The following is a 19,663-nucleotide window of genomic DNA, read 5'->3' on the forward strand; positions in this document are numbered from 1 at the left end:
ATGTTTTTAATAACTAAAAAAAAAAAAAAAAAATTAACTCAAGCCAATACAAGTATTATTTTATACCTAAGGAAACACTTGAACTTTACAGATATGTTTGCTTTTTAGTAAGAGATCCATTCACTGACTTTAAAGCAGTACTAAGAATTTCAAAGGTTTTTTAACTTTTTAATTTTAAGTTTTTGTGTGTGTACTTTCCTAACAGCAGGATCTTTGCAATACCATGTCCTAAAGCCAGTTCTACATTAACAAATAAGTAAATTAACAAATTGCTATATTTACTGGGGTAGTAAGTAATAAAACAAACATTCTTTGGCATGTCTCTTACCCTCAGGCTGACAACCTTCATTTGTGCTCCGAAATGCCTGACCTCAAGAACAGGTTGGCCAGCGGTAACTAAATGAAGATGCTGAAGGATGAACACGCTTGGGACTGCCTGGCAAGGGCTCGTGGTCATGGGCCAGCATTATGACACGGGCCCATCCACTGTCTTTCTTGGATCATGTTTCAAAGATACACAAAAAAAAAACAATTTGGTTTACCAAGATTTAGCCTAAATTCCTCAATCTGCATAATATTGTTTGGAGCTTCAGATCTTTAAGCTCTGAAACAAAAACCCTGACCTTGTGTGGCCATTATATTTCCCAGTAAAACAGTTCACAACTCAGCAAGTAGATGAAACTCTTGCTTGGCATGAAATCTTCAGTGTTCTTCAGGCCAGGTGCTGTCTCACCTGGAAAAGCCAGACAATGCTTAGGTCAGGTGTATTATTTATTGGTAGCCTAGTGATCCATGCACAGTGATGCTCTCCATATGTGGAATTCAGTGATTTTCTGAGGATAATTGAATACCTGGATGCTTCATAAGTGTATTGCTCACAAGGATCTATTTCCAGCCTACATGCATGGCAGATCTCAAGGATACTGTTATTCAGAATAACACATCAAACACAGCAGCATACATTATCAGTATGTAAAAATACATTACATTAACTCACAAAGATAAAAGAGTTCATGAATAAAACTTATTTACATTAAAATCATTGGGTTTGGAAGTTATTCTATCAACTTCTATATAAAGATTGGATATAACCAATGCAATACTACTCATTTTAATTTACAAGATAGATTTGTTCATAATTATATTGTATAACACAGGAAAGTAAGCATAGTGTTTTAAATCAAATTGCATTTTATTAGTGTTTTTTGTTTTTTTTTTTCTGGAACTGCAATTCACTTCTGACACCCCCAAAGCTTAACCATCTGTTTTGTTTTATAGTTATGAGTAACAGTGAAACAAACATACATAAAAATAAGACTTTACAGGGCTGAAATCTTGCTGGTTGTCTGCTTTTGTATTCAACACGTGGGGAAAAAAAAAAAAAAGCAGCATACAAGTAAAATTGGAGTGCCATCATCCTCATTGCTCCAATTCTCTGCATTTTGTCATTTCACATTCTCTCAAAAAGAACACAAACTTACACTGACAAACCTATAGGATAGAGAAAATACTTTGTAAAAGGATATTTTAAGAATCATTTAACCAATGCTTTTAATCTCGTGTTCTTCTCAGGTCTCTGCTTCTAACATGTCAGTGTACTCATTTTTTTCCCTCTGAAATGAATTTACATTTCATTTGCATATGTTGACAGGCATGAACTGTATTCCTTAGAGTCCCAGGTAGTTACCAGCCCATATTTATGAGACACTTATTACAGGATGCTCATCACAGCAGCTCATCCTCTATTGCAGTAAGCAACATCAGGCTGTTCCAAAATGTTATGATCGTCTCATTGCTTTACTGCTGGATTACATTTTATCCTCTCCTTGTACATTTCATGCTCCTGCTGCAATCAGTGAATTCTGGTACACACTGAAGGTATGAACAAGATCTCATCACGATGATGATACAACCTGACAGCATCTTGAAATGTCACACTGTCAGAGAGGACTCTCACATACTTTGTGTAAGACCGTGGTAGGCTTGTGGTTTTACCAGAAATGCTGAACAAGTGAGAGTGCTATTTTGCTTCACACATAAAAGTGCAGTAGACATCAGTGAAACTGATAACCTGACCAGATTGCTGTTGGCAGAAGAAATAAATGGTTCTTCTAGGGAACAAAGCACATCATAGGGCATATTGAGCTAGCAGAAATAAAGGGACAATAAAAAGTAGATTGTAAGTGTTAATAAAAAGAAGTTGCTTTCACAAGGTACAGTGTTTTTTAATTAGTTGCAGCACTGTCTTGAAAACCTCTTCCTTGGAGGGACTGGCATCAACCTCTTGGCATGCAGGATTCACCATCCTTCTGTACGACTCTTCAATTCTATTTTAAAACAAAACAAGAGCAACAAAACAAATTGCAGGAATGTGAAATGGCATTAGTCATCAGTCTCAGAAGAAAGTACTGGCACTGCAGAGACAATGGAAAAAAATGTAATATGAAGCTAAGTATGAAATCTACTGCAAAGAGCAATGAACTACTAGGAAAATCTGAGACTGCATAGTTTCCTTGACAATGATTGCCAGACCCATAGCAATGTTCACATGGCATGACACTGATGTATTTCTTTCTTTATGGCTTAGGTCTAGAAACTGTCCAGAACAGCCGTACAGTGGGCATTCTGCTTCTAACACCTGACCTTACTGCTCTCTTCAAATACCTGAAAGGTGACGACAGTAACAGCGGGGCTGGTATCTTCTCACTGGCAACAGGTGACAGGACAAGAGGAAATGGCCTTAAGTTGAGCCAGGGGAAGTTTAGGTTGGATATCAGGAAAAACTTCTTTCCAAAAGGGTAGGTAAGCACTGGAATAGGCTCCCCAGGGAGGTGGTTGAGTCACCATCTCTGGATGTGTTTGAAAACCGTTTGGATGTGGTGCTCAGGGACATGATTTAGCGGAAGGTTGTTAGAGTTACGGTAGTATGATTAGGTCATGGTTGGACTTGGTGATCTTGAAGGTCTTTTCCAATCTGAGCAATTCTACGATCCTATGAGTCTATGATCTTCAAATGTCATCATTTTCTCTCAGTACACCCATCCTGACACAGGCACCGCTGTATGTCTGCACAGAGCTTCTGTCAAAATTAAGCAATACATTTTTTAATATGTGCCATCAATATAGATGTTAAAACTCTAGAGGTAAGTTTCAGCTTTGAGACTTGTGTGTATAGACATCTACATCCAGGTGTTGATGTGGAGGTATATACAACAGCACTAGTTACTCAAGCTCCCACTGCAGAAAATGATGATGTCACCAACACATTTGGTGGTGCCTAGACAGCAATTCAGCTCACCCTGAAGTAGGATATCTAGGGTGCAATTCAGATGCCTAAACATGTGTTTCAAGTGCTGCTTGAGACAATGTAGTCTAATCTCATTTAGCTTCCAGCTGCTGAACAAGAAAGGGTCCACAGGTTGTGTGCCATATCTGTCAGCCTCTTGAAGACGCCCTAGAACACATCAGATTACTCTAGATATTTATGCTCAGATCACTGGTTTCCTGGCATCTGCTCAGCTGAATCACACTGAAAGTGGCACTGACTATGTTGACTGTATAGGAGACTGAAATTATTCACCTGTAGCATTCAAACATGTTTAATTAGAAATGATAAAATTTACCCTCCTCATCAGCCATGAATCTTTTCCAAAACAAACAAACAAACAAACAAAAAAAACCTCCACGAAATGTAGAGATACAGGAATCCTTGTCCCAGTAACAAAAGCTGGACATTTTACTACTGATTTCACAGGAACCAAGACTGCTTCCATCCTCTTACCCTTCATTAAAGTATACCTTTGGCGAAACAAGCTGTTAGCTTCCAGCTCAGCCTCTTCCTTTGTTCTCTCCAGCCCTCGACCTTCAAGCCTCCGGGCTCGCTCCTCAGGGTTGACAGTTAGGAGAAGAACAAGATCAGGTTTGAGCAGATCTTCAGGCCACTTATACACGGCATCATGATCTGGTGGAAGATTTTGGATGTTCCCATCTGTTTCAGTGGCTATTGTATAAGCAGCTGTGCTATGCCAATACCTGTTGGGAAAATACAGAATGGACAGAAAGACATTTTAGAATAGACACAAGATCTTCAACAACATAGGAGGCAAGTATCAATATAACAGAGTGCTCTGAGAGCTGGTAGATGCCTCATCCTTAGAGACACTCAAGGTCAGGATGGACAGGGCTCTGAGCAACCTGATCTAGCTGTACGTGTCCCTGTTCACTGCAGGGGAGTTGGATGAGATGACCTTTGAGGGTCCTTGTCCAACTTAAATGATTCTATGCTGCTGATTCTATAATAACCACAAGTAAAAGAATGACTAGGTACTTGATGCTGGGAGTTTGAAGGCAACTACAAAGAAAAATTCTGTGCCATCCAGAATTGCCAAAGTACTCCATAATAGTCAGAATCATTGTGAATTACAAATTAAAAGGTATGGTAGAAGCTATGCATTAGGTAAAATGTTCCAGATACTCCTATCAAAATTAAGTTTTCTCACATGAGGGCCAAAAGGAGAGTGTTATGTAATATTTTCAAATCCAATAACCATATTTTTTTTTGTGATTTCTATACCACTACATGCAGCAAACTTGGTAGCAAACATAGATCTTCAACCACATGTTAATGAAGATGATCTTTATTAATGGTTACCCATTTCACTTGTGATTAACATTCCCACCACCATGAGAATGTACACATTTCCATGTTTTTAAGGCTGGTTAGAAGTACCATTCACAGATACACAAATTCTGGGCAATGGGAGGGGAGGAGGTCATAGTACATCTATTGAAACATGCCTGGAGTTTCAAAGTACATATAGACTTCCTTTATTAAGAGTAAAAGAAGTGGTTGATGCTTCATGCCTGCCAGTGATCAACAAGCATTTTGACAATGTTCTCAGTAATGTGCTTTAACATTTAGTAGGCGCTGACTTGAAGTAATTGTTGGACTCAGTGATTCCCTAAGGTTCCTTGCATCTTTTCTTTTCTTTTCTTTTCTTTTCTTTTCTTTTCTTTTCTTTTCTTTTCTTTTCTTTTCTTTTCTTTTCTTTTCTTTTCTTTTCTTTTCTTTTCTTTTCTTTTCTTTTCTTTTCTTTTCTTTTCTTTTCCCTCCCTTCTCCTCCCCTTCCCTCCCCTCCCTCCCCTTCCCATTTTTTCTTTCATTTCTATTCCTTTCTTTTCTTTCTTTCCAATGAGCAATTGGATGATGGTACTGAGGTAAGAGGACTTCCTAAATATACAAACCTGTCTACAATCACAGGTGCCTGAGTGGATGCTTTTGCTATTTCTGAAGCAAGAATGTAGTTGCCCGCAGCATAAAAGGCCCTTCTAATGGGTGTTGGCTCTTCATCAAATATTGTCCTCCACTGGCTGATGCAAACTGGCGGAGACCTTAACAGAACAGCACCCAGGGCATCTTTGACTGACTGTGTTACTGTGGTTTTGCCTGTATTTTACATTTACAAAAGAAAACGATTGTTATATATCACTTCAGATACAGCTGAATTTTAATAACTGAAAAGTGCTTTTATTTTTCTATTTGGAGTACATGTTCTGACACCAGTGTAGCCTGAGTACCTTGTGATAAGGCTTTCGGTGGAAAGTGCTTATGAGCTTGACTCAAAGGTTATTAATTACTCCACTTTCAGCTCTCTGGACCTCCTCTTCCCTTCCAGCAGTTCTCTAGATTCACTCCTTTAAATGCATTATGAATACCAATTTCTCTATATATCCATTTACAGTACTTTTCTGTGTGACAATCTGTGTGGATACTATCAACCAGTACTTGCTTTTCAAAAGCAATTTTCAGTTCCATTTGATAAAAATACAGAAAACAAAGTTATTCAGAAGCAACTCATACTTCTCCCTGTGGCAGACTGTTGCTAGTTTCCCAGCCCACCACTACTTTAGCTCCAGTAGTTGAGTTTACTTGTCAACAAAAATATGCTTCATAATCTGCACAAGAACTACAATTTCCAGCATGCCACACTTTGTGTTTCTTCATTTACATAGACAAAGAATTCAACCATAGAATGAAAAGCAGCAAATGAGAGAAGGTAGACTGGTATTTATAATGGCTAATTATTCGTGTCGTAAGTGTAATTTTCTGAATTTTTGAGCTTTCGAATTTTTGGATATAATTTGTTTTTTTGTATGACATTTCAAGCCTTGGGTGTGTCTTAAAGCCATAGCTGTTACTCTTCCCAACAACTCCTACTACACCACGCTCCTACCTGTGGCATCCAGACCCTCAAACACCACGACGGGAAACTCTCCCTTCCGCTGACGCTCGGGGCACTTCTCCAGGATGTCCAGCACCGCTCCGGCCTCCGGGATCCGCGCCGCGCACTGCGGGAGAGAATTAAACCCTCGTACCTGCTTGCCAACCACACGGAACGGAGCGCCCCGCGGCCCCCCGTGCGCTCACCTCCCGCAGGCGGAGGCGGACGGCGGGCGCGGCAGCGGGCAGGGCGCGGCGGAGGGGGTCCGGAGCCCCCGCGATGCAGCCCCGCAGCATCGCCGCCCGCTGCCTCTGCCGCACCGGGGCCGGGCGAAGAATGGGGCGGGCGGTGGCGGAGCCGGCGAGAAACGAAACTGACTCTTGTCTGTGAGGAAAAGTGAGGGTTGTGTCTCTGGGGGAAGGGTTTTCTGCTCCGCCTCCCCTCGTTTGGTGGATCACAGGAATGCTCCCCGCGGGAAATCGCTCCGTGCAGGCTGGGCGTGCCTGGGGTGGAAGTGAAAGTGAAAGGAAGATAGAGACATATAGTTTTTTTATTTATGTTTCTGAATTCCTCTTTCTGATGACTGGCGATAAACTCGAGGGAACAGCATGGAATTGTGTTAGGGGAGGGTCAGGTAGGGGTTAGGAACAGGCTGCGCACCAGAGGGCGGTGGGCATGGAACAGGCTGTCGAGGGCAGTGGCCACGGCCCCGAGTGCCGGAGTTCAAGTAGCGTTTGGACACTGCCCTTAGGCATAGTGTTGAATTTTGAGTGCTCCGTTGTGGAGCCAGGAGTTGGACTTAATGAATCCTTGTTGGTCCCTTCCAGCTCAGGACATTGTATGATCACACGATTCTTGACAGCTGCTGTGAGTGACGCTGTCCAAAATGTGGATTTTGTGTTTTTTGAAATATTTAGCTTGTTAAATAGGGACCTGCAGCAGTCCCATTTTGCCCTTTAAATAGCTGAAAAACTGCACGTTGGAGATACCCAAGTTGACTTCTGAATATCATAGAATCCTAGAATAGAATCATTATGGTTGGGAAAGATGTCTAAGATCATCTAATTCCACTATCAACTCACCTCTGCCATGCTCACTAACAATGTCCCTCAGTGCCACATCTCCAAATTTCTCAAGCATCTTCAGGGATAGTAACTCCACTACTTCCCTAGGCAGCCTGTGCCAATGAGAAGAAATGTTTCCTGATATCTAAACTGGACCTTCCCTGGCACAACTTTAGGCCATATTCTCTCTTCCTGTCCCTTGTATGCAGGAAAAGAGGCCGACCCCCACCTCACCACAGCCTCCTTTCAGGTAGTTGTAGAGAGTGTTAAGGTCTCCCCTGAGCCTCCTCTTCTCCACACTGAACAATCCTAGTTCCTTCAACCACTCCCCATAAGATTTGTGCTCCTCACCTCTCACAGCTTTGTTGCCCTTCTCTGGATACGCTCCAGGGCCTCAATGTCTTGAATATAAAAGAGGGTACACTCTGCTACTTCTTTCAGTAAGTGCCCTCTACTTATAAAATAGCTGACTCTGGTAAATAACTGTTCAACACTCAGCTTGTTTACCACCTTCATGATTTTGTAAAGCTGGCTCAGATTTCCCCCTCAGGTCTGTCATGTAGAAATGAGAGCCCTTCCTGCTGCTCAGTCCCCTTGCTCATTTGATTCCAAGGACAACTTTAACACCATGAGATCCTGCTAAGATGTAGGGGCCAGAACTGTACCACTTCTCAAAGCATAGCTCTATGTGCCCAGTTTGCACAGAACAGCAAATTAATGCCATCTCTCTTATTCTCAGTGCTTGGTACTGTTTTTGTTGCCTTTTTTTTGGCTGCTACCTCCTACAGAGCCAATGGTTTCAGGAAGGTAGCTGCACTCTGAGATGTCTTTCCTGAGATGGAAGTGCAACTATTCAGCTCACCATTATGCAAATGTGGTTTTGATTATTTTTTCATATGTGCACTGTGTTACATTTCCCTACACTGAAGCTTATCTGCAGTGTTTTTGTTAATTCAGCTCTTTGACTCACAGCCAAGTCTTGCTTGAAAACCTGACCTGGTTCCTCATTGACTTCTCTGGTTCTTTGCTTATCCGTTTTCCTTGTTTCCTGATGGCACTGCTGCCTTTCCCTGATGTCTGAATGTTTACTTTCATTTTCCATTTTCCATTTTCCCCTCCCACCACCCTGATCTCACCCTGTTTACAAGCATTCCAGAGCAAGCAGCCAGTGCTTCTTTTTCTTTTAATGGTATGTTTAAGAAATCACTTTTGTATGTGACTTTCTGTTCTCCTGGCTAAATACTTAAAACTATCTTTGTGCAAGATTTCAGGTGCTTCACAACAAGTTATACAGAAATAGCCAGGTAAAAAGAGAGGAGAATGGAGTTGCCTTTTTTTTCTCCAGGGCAGATCTTTGTGTTTAGAATCAATGTAGAGAATATAAATCTGTTTTGAAATTAACTTACATTAAACATTTTTTTCACTTTCTTCAACTGTACTATTATCATTCTGTCTTTTGTACAACAGGAAATGATGTCGAAGAGCAAATGTGCTAACTATGTGAAAAGCACTGTTCTCCTGAAACATTATTTTCAAGTTCTGCTTTTCTAGCAAAGAGGGTGCACAGCAGTATTAGCCATGTATATCCTGCTGGATTCTTTTATGCCAATCATGAATCACAGACTCACAGAATCACAGAATGGCCCGGGTTGGAAGGGACCTCAAGGATCATGAAGCTCCAACCCCCTGCCACATGCAGGGCCACCAACCTCCCCATTTAATACTAGACCAGGCTGTCCAGGGCCCCCTCCAATCTGGCCTTGAACACCTCCAGGGACGGGGCATCCACAACCTCTCTGGGCAGCCTGTTCCAGCACCTCACCACTCTCTCTGTAAAGGACTTCCCCCTGACTTCTAACCTAAATCTTCCCTTCCTCAACTTAAAACTATTTCCCATCACTGTGTGTCATCCAGTTTGCAATTAATAGCAGCATTCAAACATTTCTGAAAAATTATGTGTATGTTGAAAATATTTTTGACGCATATCTGATGAACTGAAATGCACTGAGTTCCGGGATGCCATTCTCTGACTGCAGGAGTGCTATCAGGAACAGAGGGAAGAAGCCAGTTCTCCTGCCACTTATAGAGACCACTGTGCTTTTCCAAACCTCTTCTTGAAGGCTATAGGCCAGAAAATCAGTCATTGCCTGCAACATTTACTGTAGATTGCTAGTACTTGTACATCCTCAGAGGGCACAACCAGGTCTGGGTTTACGTTGCAGTAACAAGCAGGCATTGGCTTTGCATGTAATGCAGAGAACATCACTTGAAAACACACTCAGTTGAGGCAAAAATTAGAGAGAAATTTCATAATTGCCATTTCCTAAGGAAGCTCAGAGAAAATTATGAAGAACAGGAAGTCTTGAGTAAACTTCAGTGTTAAGTTCTCTTTACATTTTTTTTTTCCTGGAAATACAGTTCCCCTCTTTCAAAAAGGAACACAGTTAAAAAATGCTCATGTTTTATTTTACTGATACTATTCAGGCATACTCTCGGAGCCTTTTTGCATCAGATGTAAATATTGTATTGAGATAAGTTGGTAATCATTAAAAATTTCAATTAACTTTGAAAATTACATATTTTGGAACATATTTTGCCATATGAGACGCACTAATGGAAGTCTTTAAGATCTTGTGCCTACATACCACAAGCATTCTCAGTAAAAGATCACAGAATCATAGAATGGCTTGGGTTGGAAAGGACCTCAAAGATCATTCAGCTCCAATCCCCCTGCTGTGGACTGGTTACCTCCCACCAGAGAGGCCCATCCAGTCTAGCCTTGAGTGTATCCAGGGATGGGGTACCCACAGTTCTCTGAGCAGCTGTGCCAGGGCCTCACCACCCTCTGAGTGAAAAATTTCCCCTGAAATAGATGCCAACCTACAGATGTCTTTTGTCTGGTCCCTGATTTTTACTCACATCTGATGTTCAAGTCAAGGAAAGGAGAAAACTGTGCTCCCTGTGGTTGCATTGGCTGAACTTGACATAAATATAAGTTAGAAATTAGATGAGAAAGTAATATGAATTGGGGTAGAGAAGATACAACATGTGAGAAAGTTTCTAACATGAAGCAGAGGGGATTATGTAAGAGAGGGAAGAACTGAGGATATCAGAAAAGCCTGCTTTCATCTTTAAGCTTGTGTCTTACACAAACCTGAAGGAGCTGGAAGGGCACATAGATCACATCTCATGTGGACAACTCATTGAAATGGCCTCTGTTGATAAACTCCAAGGCAATTTTGGAAACCCTCAGGAGCTGAGATGTTTCCTGTCATACAGCAACAACCCATTTGTAAGGTGGTGTTATGAAGGCTAGACACAGCAGGGAGGCTCTCTTTCCACCCTGCTGACATGGATCCAGCAAAGATGGCTGATAGGGAATCTGTACACTGGCTTAAGGGGAAATCTGAAGTCTGGTCGGTTATGGTCCAGCCATTAGTGGGCCAGGTCAGCTTCAGAAGAGTAGCAGTTTGGAAAGCAAGTGGTATCCTGGGCTCCATCAGAAGAAGGGTGGCCAGCAGGGAGAGGGAGGTGACTGTCCCTCTCTACTCTACTCTTGTGAGGCCCCCTCTGGAGTACTGCGTCCAGGTCTGGGGCCCCCAGTACAAGAAAAACAAGGAGCTGTTGGAGAGGGTCCAGAGGAGGGCCATAAAGATGATCAGAGGGCTGGAGCACCTCTCCTAGGAAGAGAGGCTGAGGGAGCTGGGTTTGTTCAGCCTGGAGAAGAGAAGGCTGTGGGGTGACCTTATTGCAGCCTTCCAGTGACTAAAGGGAGCCTATAAACAAGAGAGGAGTCAACTCTTTTCAAGGGTAGATAACAGCAGGACAAGGGGAAATAGTTTTAAGTTGAAGGAGGGAAGATTTAGGTTGGATGTCAGGGGGAAGCCCTTTACAGAGAGAGTGGTGAGATGCTGGAACAGGCTGCCCAGAGAGGTTGTGGATGCCCCATCCATAGAGGTGTTCAATGCCAGGTTGGATGGCCTCATCATGCTTAGCTGTCACCTTGCCTCACCCTTTACCACTGCAAGAACTGAAGCCACGAGCCCACACCCAGTGGGAATCCCCAGGTGCTGGAAGCACCCGGCTCTACGAAGGTGACAACGGCCACACCGCGGCCTCGAGAGGAGCGGGCTCTGAGCCAAATTTCTTCTCATCGAGAAGGGAAAGCGAAACTCGGCGTTTTCCCGTGCCGTGCGGTGCCGTGCCGCGGCGGGCGGGGCGGGCTGTGCCGCCGCTCTTTTAAAAGCAGAGCGCCGGGCTCCTCGCTGCGGTGTGAGATCCGAGCCGGACGTAGCCGAGCATCGTAACGCCGAGCCGAGCCTAAACTAGATAAACTGATAAAGCTGAGTTGAGCCGTGCCGATTCGAACCCAGCAGGGACAAGTCGAGCCAAATAGAGGCGATCCAGCTGAACCTCAGTGCACCTCTCCGGGTGGAACCGAGAGAGCCATGCTGCTAGGCGTGCTAGGTCACCTGCCGCTGGCTCTGGCGCGGGCGGTTCTGGCAGCGCTACGCGGGCGGCTGAGCGCGCTGTGCTGGGAGCTGACGCCCCTCGTTCTGCCCCTGTTCTCCTGGAGGCGGCGGTCGGGCTGCAGCCCCGACACCCCCGCAGCACTCCGGGAGGACAAGGACGAGACGGTCCCGACGCCCACCAGCGTCAATTACCACTTCACCAGGCAGTGCAACTACAAGTGCGGTTTCTGCTTCCATACGGCCAAGACCTCCTTCGTGCTGCCCCTGGAGGAAGCCAAGCGGGGACTGGCAATGCTCAAGGAGGCGGGTGAGTCTGGGGGCCACTGGGAGAGGTAGGATGAGGAATGCATGGGCACAACAAGCAGAACCAAATGGCATTGAAAAAATTAGACTCTTTAGCAGGGTCTGTTCTGATAGGATAAGGGGAAATGGTTTCAAAATAAAAGGGGGAGATTAAAACTGGATATAAGGAAAAAGTTTTTTACTATAAGGATGGTGTGTCGCTGGGGTGGGTTTGCCAGAGACACGGTGGATGCCCGTGCCTGGAGATGTCCAAGGTCAGGCTGGATGGGGATCTGATCGAGCTGTAGGTGTCCCTGTTCATTGCAGGGCTGTTGGACTAGATGGCCTTTGACAGTCCTTTTCAATTCACATGTCTCTATGATTCTAAGTCATTCCGTAACTGCCATGTTCAGGTTCCCTCATAATATCACTGGGGTGGGGTGTTGGAAAGTGTCACTGGAAGTGGTCAGTATGCAGACAGGCTCATAACATCATTCTTTGGTCCTTTTCTAGGAATGGAGAAAATAAATTTCTCAGGAGGAGAACCATTTCTTCAGGACAGAGGTGAATTTGTAGGCCAGCTGGTCCAGTTCTGCAAGAAGGAGCTGAAGCTGCCAAGTGTCAGCATTGTGAGCAATGGTAGCCTGATCAGAGAACGGTGGTTCAAGAAGTACGGTAAGAAAAGCTATCATGCAAAACAAGTGCTGGTGGGGTTTGAGAAACAGATTGGGGCAGCCTCCTGGAAGGATGCTAGGAAATGACTTCTTAGTAGTTCATTTTCAAGTTTGATAGTAGGAAAGATTTTTTCTCAGACAGAGGGGTGAAGTATTGGAACAGGCTGCCCAGGGAGGTGATGAATTCACTGTTCCTGGAGGTGCTCAAGAAGTGTGGAGATGTGGCACTGCGGGACATGGCTACTGGGTGTGATGGGAACGTGTTGGTGATTGGACCAGATGATCTTAGTGGTTATTTCCAACCTTAATGATTCTATGATTACAGTACCTTTGAACCAAGAGTAACTTACAGTGAAATATTGTTAATTACACATTCTGAACATATGCAGTCAGTTCTATTGCCTCACTGGTACAATGGCATAATAAAAGAATAACTCAGCCTGTCTCCATAATGCTAGAAGGGTGGTGTGCCTTCTGAAGATGACACTGCTGTGGTTTTTGTGGTTGATGCAGTGATTTCACAGAACTGTAGTTGGATGATGCTTGGCGATAGACCATGAGGAAATGATAGGCAGACTACAACAATTTCGAAATGAAAAAAAAAACATACTGCTTATTGATTTTTGAAACTTGTTCTCAGGTGAATACTTAGACATTCTGGCAATTTCATGTGATAGTTTTAACGAGGAAGTCAACGTTTTGATTGGCCGTGGTCAAGGAAAGAAGAACCACGTGCAAAATCTGCATAAACTGAGGCATTGGTGCCGAGATTATGCTGTTGCTTTCAAAATAAACTCCGTGATCAACAGATTTAATGTTGAGGAAGATATGAATGAGCAGATCAAAGCACTCAACCCTGTGCGCTGGAAGGTAAGAAAACAGTGTGCATTATAGGTCACACTTCAGAGAAAACCAATGATGAAATGAGGTTCTGTAATTCTCTGGAAGTCTAATGGCCTCAGTCAGAGCTCCAGCTCCAGCTTGGGGTGAGAATAGGGGACATCTTGTCAGTGCTGCATGCTGTTGAGATGGGTTGTCTCTCTTTCTGCACTTAAATGGAGCTCAGTATGTCAAGAATCTTCTCTGTTGTGATATTTACAGGAAATTACTATTTCACCATATGTAGATCTAATTTTTTATGATTTTAAAAATAAGACAGAAGGATTTTATTATTTGAAAATGTGTCATGTTGTAGAGAAAATGAGGAGAAGGTAGTGTACAATGATATATAATTAGCAGCATAAAACTTTATACATTAATGTTCTGTTCGAGAGTATTAGTGGACAGTGTGTATATGATATAACAGTCTACTAGCACTGTATTAATAGATACATTATATTATCAGTTTAAATATGGGTAGAGATAATGTGACTTAGAAATAGGAGACAACTTGTCTAATAATTTCTTATTGTTCTGTGATACTGTAATTCTATTTGCTTTTATGGTCATCTGAAGCTAGCTAAACTTGCAGTTCCCAGTCAAGTTATAATAAAGAATACAGGTTGACTTGGTAGTCTGCATGCCACATAGCGCTTACCAGCATTTGTAATATAACTATCATAATCAAGTTTCAATCAGAAGTTTGTTCTTGGCCTTGATTATCAAAGCCCTCATTAAGACTAGAGCAGTTAAGATTTATGTGGAAATCTGGTCAAGAACCATGATTGTGTAATTGCATATACAACTGTGCAATGTTAATTATTTAATAAATCTTTTGTATAGCATTCACTTAATCACAGTTTCTACCAGTGTGACTCCACTGATAGAAAAAATTAAAAGATATTGCTACCAAGACTATTGAAGGTTTTTGAAGTGTTTTGAGGCTTATAAAGTCATGATGTGTTTTATTTTCAGGTGTTCCAGTGCCTAATCATTGAAGGGGAAAACAGTGGGGAAGATGCTCTGAGAGAAGCAGATAAATTTGTTATCAGCGATGAAGACTTTGAGCAATTCCTGGAACGCCACAAAGATGTCCCCTGTTTGGTACCTGAATCTAATCAGAAGGTAAAACTAAGACTGTCTTTTCATAAATTTATTTTGTGGCTAGCTGGAAAGGTACTTGATAAGGTATCATGGTAATCAGCACTTTCTCTATCAATATTGAGTTAGAAGAGCTACGGTGAAAATCAGTCAACACATGGTTTTGTTAGAGTGGAAACCAAAGTATTTTATTTTCTTTAAGGCTTCTTAATGAGGACAAAATTATTAATTAAAGGGTAAAAACTCACTGATCTCAGTCCTGGTGAGATTCCTGTCACAGTTGCATGACCCTCTGAATTATGGATATAAAAAGTATCAGTACAAAAAGGGTAGAAACTGAAATTTCCACAGTTGAGTTGTGAACTCTAAATACCTGTGGAACTGGATACGCCTCCCCTAGGAGTCTGATAAGGTTCAATATCAAAGTAAAGACAATTTGTACTCTTGGTTCTTCTTTCACTTATGAAGGTAAATATTTTGGGGGGGACAGTGGACAGACAAGTAGGAGATACCCATTTAGCCATGAAGTGTGTCGTATTTCTACTCTTGGCTTATTTCCTTGTGCAGACCTGAGAGCTTTTTGATCTGGGAGATTACCACTGGCATCTCTGTCTGCTGAGGTGATAATTAAGCAGCCCTGCTTAAATAGTCATGTCATCTGTTTGGCAAATGACTTAATCATTCTAGAATGCAAAACTGTAATTTTTGCTGATGTTGAAATTATCTGCAAACTTGAACGTTATTTAGAGCACCCGAATACAGCTGAAAAGCCACATTTGAATTTGTTGTTTTAAGGTGTCATATTCAAATGATTTCTGATTTGTTCATGTGACAAGTCATAATAGTAATCCTGTGACTTACTCCTGTAAATTTGATCCAGATTAACTGAAATCCATGGGAAGTCCACTACTCTGGACTTGAATCAGACTTTAAAAGAATGATTTGTTTGTCTTGTCCTTGACTTTCATGAGAGTAGAATTTTTGTTTGTGTATTAATATTTTATTTTTAATCTATTCTAGATGAGAGATTCATACCTCATTTTGGATGAATACGTAAGTCTTTGTTTTATTCTTAATATTTGCATGCTAACATATGCTGATATGTACAACAGTGACAGCCAACTTAATTTTTTCTATGCATTCCATAAAATAATTTTTACTGTATAGTACAAGTGTAATTTCTTCCTCTCAGACACATCGAGAAATGAATAAAAGTGTGACATAAGGAGGAACTGCCATTGGCTTGCATGCATAATCTTGCAAATCTTAAAGTATACATATGTCATTGCTGCTTTCCTGTAATTTAAATATATAGAGTTTGTCCTGAAAACTAAGTTTCAAAGAATATACTTATTTTACATATAGTTAAAGAAAAGCATGAAATCTTCAGGATTTGGAGTAAGGCTTTGTTCCTGCTGCTATATGTCAATGTGTCTAACTGTGAGCCTCTGAGCCATCGGAGGACTGCAGCGATACCCTTTGTATTCTTACGCAGGCTGCTGTGGGGTTGCAATGCAAGTTCATTCTGCTTAATTCTGTAGAAAAATTAAGCTTTTACAAATTAACTTTCTAACTTATTTCATAATGGTTTTCCAGATGCGTTTTCTAAACTGTAGAAATGGACGGAAAGAGCCTTCCAAGTCTATCCTGGACATTGGTGTAGAAGCGGCAATAAAATTCAGTGGATTTGATGAAAAGATGTTCCTAAAACGAGGAGGAAAATATGTGTGGAGTAAAGCAGACATGATTCTGGACTGGTAACTCTGTGCACTGAGTTGTGATGTGCATTTTCTAAAGAAAATTGTGTATACGTGTGTACATTTATATAGCTGTATATCTATATATATAGAATGCTGTTAACTACAATATGGTATACTATACAGGTTGATGTATAACTCGATACATGAGTGATTCTATGATTTTATGATTCTATGAATGTGTTAAATGTTTTTAGGATGCAGATTTTGTTCTTACTTATTCATTGGTTGAATGTTACTGAGCAGCTACAGAGCTTTCATAGAAATATGAAGGACTTAACGGCAAACCATTAGGATGCTGTTACACAGTATCTTACACAGTATTAAGATAATAGATAAGTGTGGTTGCAGGAAACAAACAAACAAACCCATTATATAGAGTTGCGGTGGTTGATAAGTGCAAACTCATGAGGAAATATTCTTACGGAAAGGTTTTTGCAGTTCCTTACCAGCTCACAAGAGGGCCCACAGGCAACCTTTTGGAAATAGCCCACATCTTTCTCAGGCATAATAGAGGGTCAGAATGTTGTTATCATTCTATATACTCAACAGGAGATTGGGATTTTTTTTTAAAGTAACAATTTTCATTTTTAAAATGTTAAAGGCATCTGTTGTTTTTCTCCTTCCTCTCCACATATACGCGGCATTTGCAAAAATATTGGGAGATGTAATTTTCTCTGAAAATATTGTTTTTAGTCATGTGAGAATATTGTTTTTTTTCCTAAAACACAAAAAGGAATTTTATCCAATAACAAACAACTTCTTGATTTACACTGGCAATGACCTCAGTTCTGACAAAAATTTACAGTGGAAAAAATGTTTGCATTTTATTCATAACTTTGTTCATTCTCCTCTTATTTGCAAAAGTTGATTTATTATTTTTAACAGCCACTTGCACACAGATTTGTTGGAGATCCTTTCTGAAATGAGTGAATAATATATAAGGCACTTCACACGTGTCTTCTCTTGAATACAGGCAGTGCTTCTTCCCATGCTTTTTGTTCTGCTAAGGCATGGATGTGCAAACAACAAGGCTCATATATCATGTACCCTTCTTTTAAAGGTTGCTGGCTCTTACCTGCTGGTTGCTAACTGGCAGATACTGAGTGAAACTCATGGAGTTTTGTGAAGGCTGTCTGTGATTTGAAAAGCTGGCAGCATCAATATATAATAGAAAATAGACAAACGAAAACATCCTGTGATAATTAAATGTGCTGCCTGTTTGCTTGGTTTTCTGATAAATTTACAGTGTTCTAATTACAGTTTTTCAAAGCTAATGGTCCCATCCTCCCCAGAGCTCTATATGGGGACCTGGGGGTAACCTTTGCACAAACAGCAGTGAGCGGGCACTGCTTGTTCTCCCTTCCCATTGCACTTTCTGCCCAGGCTGCCTCAAATGTCTGAATACTTTCAAACGCTGGAAGCCAGCATGCATTAAACGTATTTACAGTACACCTTCTTTCCCTTTTCTGATTGTACTCGTATTTTTAAAGACATTTTAAAGAGAAATGTCTTGCATTTACCCAATGCACCTTCAGAAGTGAAGGAGCTGGTTCTTCTAAAGAACAAAAAGGTACACCTCTGAAAACTGTGAAAATGTTTCAGTTTACAGTTCTTTCCATTTCTGTTTTTACTGTCCTAACTGCAAATGCACCGTCTCAATGGTGCTCTTTTGTCTTTTTGCATCTTGCCCTCACTTCCGACGCATTTCTGTATTTTTTTTTCTCGTTATTAATACTCAGTGACATTTTAAATGTGGCCCACATGCATTAACCCCACAGTCTTTTGGCAGCTGTTCCGCTGACCTCTGCTTGAGTTTTGCCCGAGTGCCAACTACGGGCAGCTCAAATCCATGTGACTGCAGTGCTTGACTTCTTCTGTGCTCCCATTGCTCAGGCGTGAAGTCTGGCTTCTTCCTCAGCACCGACGCTGCATGATAGAAAAGGAGCATTTTCCTTTGCTGCTGGCTCAGCCCCAGCCCGAGGAAAGATTTAGTGCATCCCTGTGCCACTAAATCCACCCGCTTGCCGCTGCTGCAGAAAACGCCAGCTGTATCGCGGCGCGCAGATGTGTGGTGCACAAAACCCCATTCAGAGCCAGAAATCCTGCCATGCTTCCCTGAGTGTTCTGCTCTGTAAATGGCCATTGTTGTGCTCCAAGAGATCGCTGAGCTGCAGGAGGAAGCTGCAAGATAAACAAAAGGAGCTGAGAATGTGAAAGCGCTGTGAATAGTTTGAACACTAAGGCATGGAGGATGGTTTTAATCACAAGGTTCTAAGTTATTTCTTAAAATGCTCAGGATTCTGTGTTGCTTCTTGCCATACATAACTGGGAAAATGGTTCTGCTCTGTGTGACTCTCATCTTAAAAAAAAAAAAAAAAAAAAAGCCACATTGTTGTGTTCTCCATTGTAAAATGAAGAATTTGCGTAACATGGTTTGACAGACAAACTTGAAATTTAATAAATAGCTATTGGGATGTTTATACGCAAAATTCATTTTTGGTATGAAATTTAAAAAAAAAAAAAAAAAAGTAAGTTGGCTGCTTCTTGATTAACCTAGATTATTACTATTATTACACGTTGGATCAAAGATAGATTTGTGACTTTAATTCTGTGTTTGGTGCCAGGGGAGTAATATTGGGTTCAACAGGGCCTCTTCCAGGCTGCAGGATTACACATGCACATCAGAGAGTCAGGGTGAAAATTTGTGTCCTGCAAACACAGATATGCCTAATTGCATTTTCAGGTGTAATCCCATAGCAGTGCAGCCACTGGGTCAGGCAGCACCTTACACTGCAGTTTACCAGTGTTGTGCAGCTATTTTTAAAACTTGTTGAGATGAAAGTTGGGGAGAATTGGTTCAGTTTAAATTAGCAGGATTGTAACTTGAGTAGTGGGTAATATTGTCATGTAAGATACATTTTATGATGAACTCCTTTTCAATGTGAAAGAAGCTCAATGCGTTTGAATGTTGAGAAGAGTTTTTGAATGATACTGCCACATAATTTGTGCTGAATGTTCTACATCAGTATGTTACATGTTGCAATAAAAGTTTCTACTTTCCTAAGTCTGCCTGTCATTGTTTTTTTTTATTATTGTTTTTTATATAGCCCAGACCCACAATAGCTGAATAATGACTGCCTTCATGAGAGCTGTTGTTGTGGACAAGGCCTGTATTTAGCACCAGGCTCTGCCTGCACGATGCCAATGGCA

General features: G+C 41.5%; 2 protein-coding genes across 2 annotated transcripts; one reads left to right on the forward strand and one right to left on the reverse strand.

Moving 5' to 3' along the window:
- Positions 1 to 1,173: 1,173 nt before the first annotated feature.
- CMPK2 (cytidine/uridine monophosphate kinase 2) lies at positions 1,174 to 6,685 on the reverse strand. The gene is made up of 5 exons (XM_085217975.1): positions 6,428 to 6,685; positions 6,234 to 6,348; positions 5,245 to 5,446; positions 3,799 to 4,032; positions 1,174 to 2,327 (listed from the first exon to the last, which is right to left on the reverse strand). Exons 1-5 carry the CDS (start codon positions 6,515 to 6,517, stop codon positions 2,207 to 2,209), a joined length of 762 nt encoding a protein of 253 aa, XP_085074101.1. The 5' UTR covers positions 6,518 to 6,685; the 3' UTR covers positions 1,174 to 2,206.
- A 4,822-nt stretch (positions 6,686 to 11,507) lies between these two features.
- Positions 11,508 to 19,517, forward strand: RSAD2 (radical S-adenosyl methionine domain containing 2). The gene is made up of 6 exons (XM_003204484.5): positions 11,508 to 12,064; positions 12,553 to 12,714; positions 13,354 to 13,583; positions 14,568 to 14,717; positions 15,714 to 15,746; positions 16,290 to 19,517. Exons 1-6 carry the CDS (start codon positions 11,734 to 11,736, stop codon positions 16,452 to 16,454), a joined length of 1,071 nt encoding a protein of 356 aa, XP_003204532.2. The 5' UTR covers positions 11,508 to 11,733; the 3' UTR covers positions 16,455 to 19,517.
- The last annotated feature ends 146 nt before the right edge of the window (positions 19,518 to 19,663 follow it).

The sequence above is a fragment of the Meleagris gallopavo genome, chromosome 2, assembly GCF_905368555.1.
Source record: "Meleagris gallopavo chromosome 2, MGAL_WU_HG_1.1, whole genome shotgun sequence".
NCBI classification, from domain to species: Eukaryota; Metazoa; Chordata; class Aves; order Galliformes; family Phasianidae; genus Meleagris; species Meleagris gallopavo.

What these genes read in the sequence shown, in the direction of transcription:
- RSAD2 (XM_003204484.5), top strand. Translation starts at nt 11,734, where the DNA reads ATGCTGCTAGGCGTGCTAGGTCACCTGCCGCTGGCTCTGGCGCGGGCG. An exon ending in ACGGTGGTTCAAGAAGTACG is followed by an intron (nt 12,715 to 13,353) that starts GTAAGAAAAGCT and finishes ACTTGTTCTCAG; the next exon opens with GTGAATACTTAGACATTCTG. An exon ending in TACCTGAATCTAATCAGAAG is followed by an intron (nt 14,718 to 15,713) that starts GTAAAACTAAGA and finishes AATCTATTCTAG; the next exon opens with ATGAGAGATTCATACCTCAT.
- CMPK2 (XM_085217975.1), bottom strand. Translation starts at nt 6,517, where the DNA reads ATGCTGCGGGGCTGCATCGCGGGGGCTCCGGACCCCCTCCGCCGCGCC. An exon ending in TCCGCCTCCGCCTGCGGGAG is followed by an intron (nt 6,349 to 6,427) that starts GTGAGCGCACGG and finishes TCTCTCCCGCAG; the next exon opens with TGCGCGGCGCGGATCCCGGA. An exon ending in GCACCTGTGATTGTAGACAG is followed by an intron (nt 4,033 to 5,244) that starts GTTTGTATATTT and finishes TTTTCCCAACAG; the next exon opens with GTATTGGCATAGCACAGCTG.